Source organism: Haliaeetus leucocephalus, unplaced genomic scaffold (assembly GCF_000737465.1).
Source record: "Haliaeetus leucocephalus isolate CR32 unplaced genomic scaffold, Haliaeetus_leucocephalus-4.0 Scaffold146, whole genome shotgun sequence".
Lineage (NCBI taxonomy): Eukaryota > Metazoa > Chordata > Aves > Accipitriformes > Accipitridae > Haliaeetus > Haliaeetus leucocephalus.
In genome coordinates, this window is record NW_010972582.1 from 7,185 (window position 1) to 8,502 (window position 1,318).

At 59.9% G+C, this 1,318-nt stretch overlaps 1 protein-coding gene across 1 annotated transcript in view; it reads right to left on the reverse strand.

Moving 5' to 3' along the window:
• Positions 1–972, reverse strand: part of DLX5 (distal-less homeobox 5) — a 2,706-nt gene extending 1,734 nt beyond the window's left edge. Inside the window, exon 1 of the mRNA XM_010561461.1 lies at positions 547–972. Coding sequence (XP_010559763.1) covers positions 547–901 — 355 coding nt within the window. The 5' untranslated portion in view covers positions 902–972. The remainder of the gene's footprint in view (positions 1–546) is intronic.
• Positions 973–1,318: the final 346 nt, after the last annotated feature.

The following is a 1,318-nucleotide window of genomic DNA, read 5'->3' on the forward strand; positions in this document are numbered from 1 at the left end:
CAACTTACAAAGAAGTACATGGAAAGCGCTAAAACCGCGGCGCTTTCTGGTGAAAAATCCCTCCCGGCTTCGCAGCCCCGCCACGGCTGCGCTCCCCCTCCCAGTCTCCTCCCCCGCCCCTCCAGCACAGGGGGAAGGAAACTTTCTTTGCCACCGCGAACCTGAGTTTGAGACACGCAACAAGGCTTGGCTATTTTTCCCCCCTCTTCCTGCGGGGGGAAGGAGGAGGGAGGCAGCCGTGGGGGCCCGGGGCAGCTGACCGACGTTCGCTTCTCTAAAGCACTAGTGCTAGGATTCGTGCTTCGGACCGTGCGGGCTGGTCGGGAAAACTAGACAAGCTTTCCACCTTTTTTTGTTTGTTTGTTTTGTTTACACTTTCTTTAGTTTTCCTTTTAAATTTTTTTCCCTTTAATTTTTTTAAAAATTTGTTTCTCCCCGTGGATCGGGGAAAGCTGCGTCCCCGCGGTCCACGGGGCCGGGATCTGCGCTCTCCCAGCCTCCCCCCCGCCGCGGAAGCTCCCGCACGCCCCCGGCCCCGGCTCTCACCTGGCTGGCTGGCGGAGCTCTGTACGCGGTTGTAAGCCCCGCTGTACTGGTGGTAGGGGCTGGCGTAGCTGTAGTCTGCGTAGGCTTTGGCAGGATAGTTCCCGGCAGATCCGTTCATGCCGTGGTACTGATACTGGTAAGGGTTGAGCGCTTTGCCGTAGGAAGCCGAGGTAGGCGAGCAGTAGCCGTGCGGGGCTCCCCCCGCCGGGCTGTAGTAGTCGGAATCCGTAGCCGAGGACTCGGGTAAAGTGGGAGATTCCTGGGACGGGTGGTGCATGGCTGCGGCCGTCTGGAAAGGAGCCTGGAAGTCGCCGGATCTGATGTTGGGGACCCTTCTGTCAAATACTCCTGTCATAGCTCGGAGCCGGCGGCTGGCTGGGGCTGGCTGCTGGGGCTGCTCGGGTCTAAGCAGACATGTCTGGGGGAGGAGGCTGCGGCGCTGTGTCTGTCTCCGGCAGACTGCTGGCTGGGGCGCAGCATAGGCTTGGTTAAATCCTTAATTGCGCTCTTACGCACAGCAGGGTGGATCGGGTTCCATTGGCCAGAGCAATCGGGAGCAGCGACACCCTAACTCGTCCAACTAGTTTAGCACAACAAAGCTTTGGCTTAAAAAAAAAAAAAAAAAAAAGTCCCATTCAGGCTCTTTTAAAGAGAATACCAACAGCGATCTCCGAGCCGGAGCGTCGCGATCGGGAGGTTTCCGGCTCCCCCCGCGCCCCCCCCGCAGCCGGCGAGGGGTCTCGGCCGGCCCCGCCGCCCCGCGGGCGCGCAG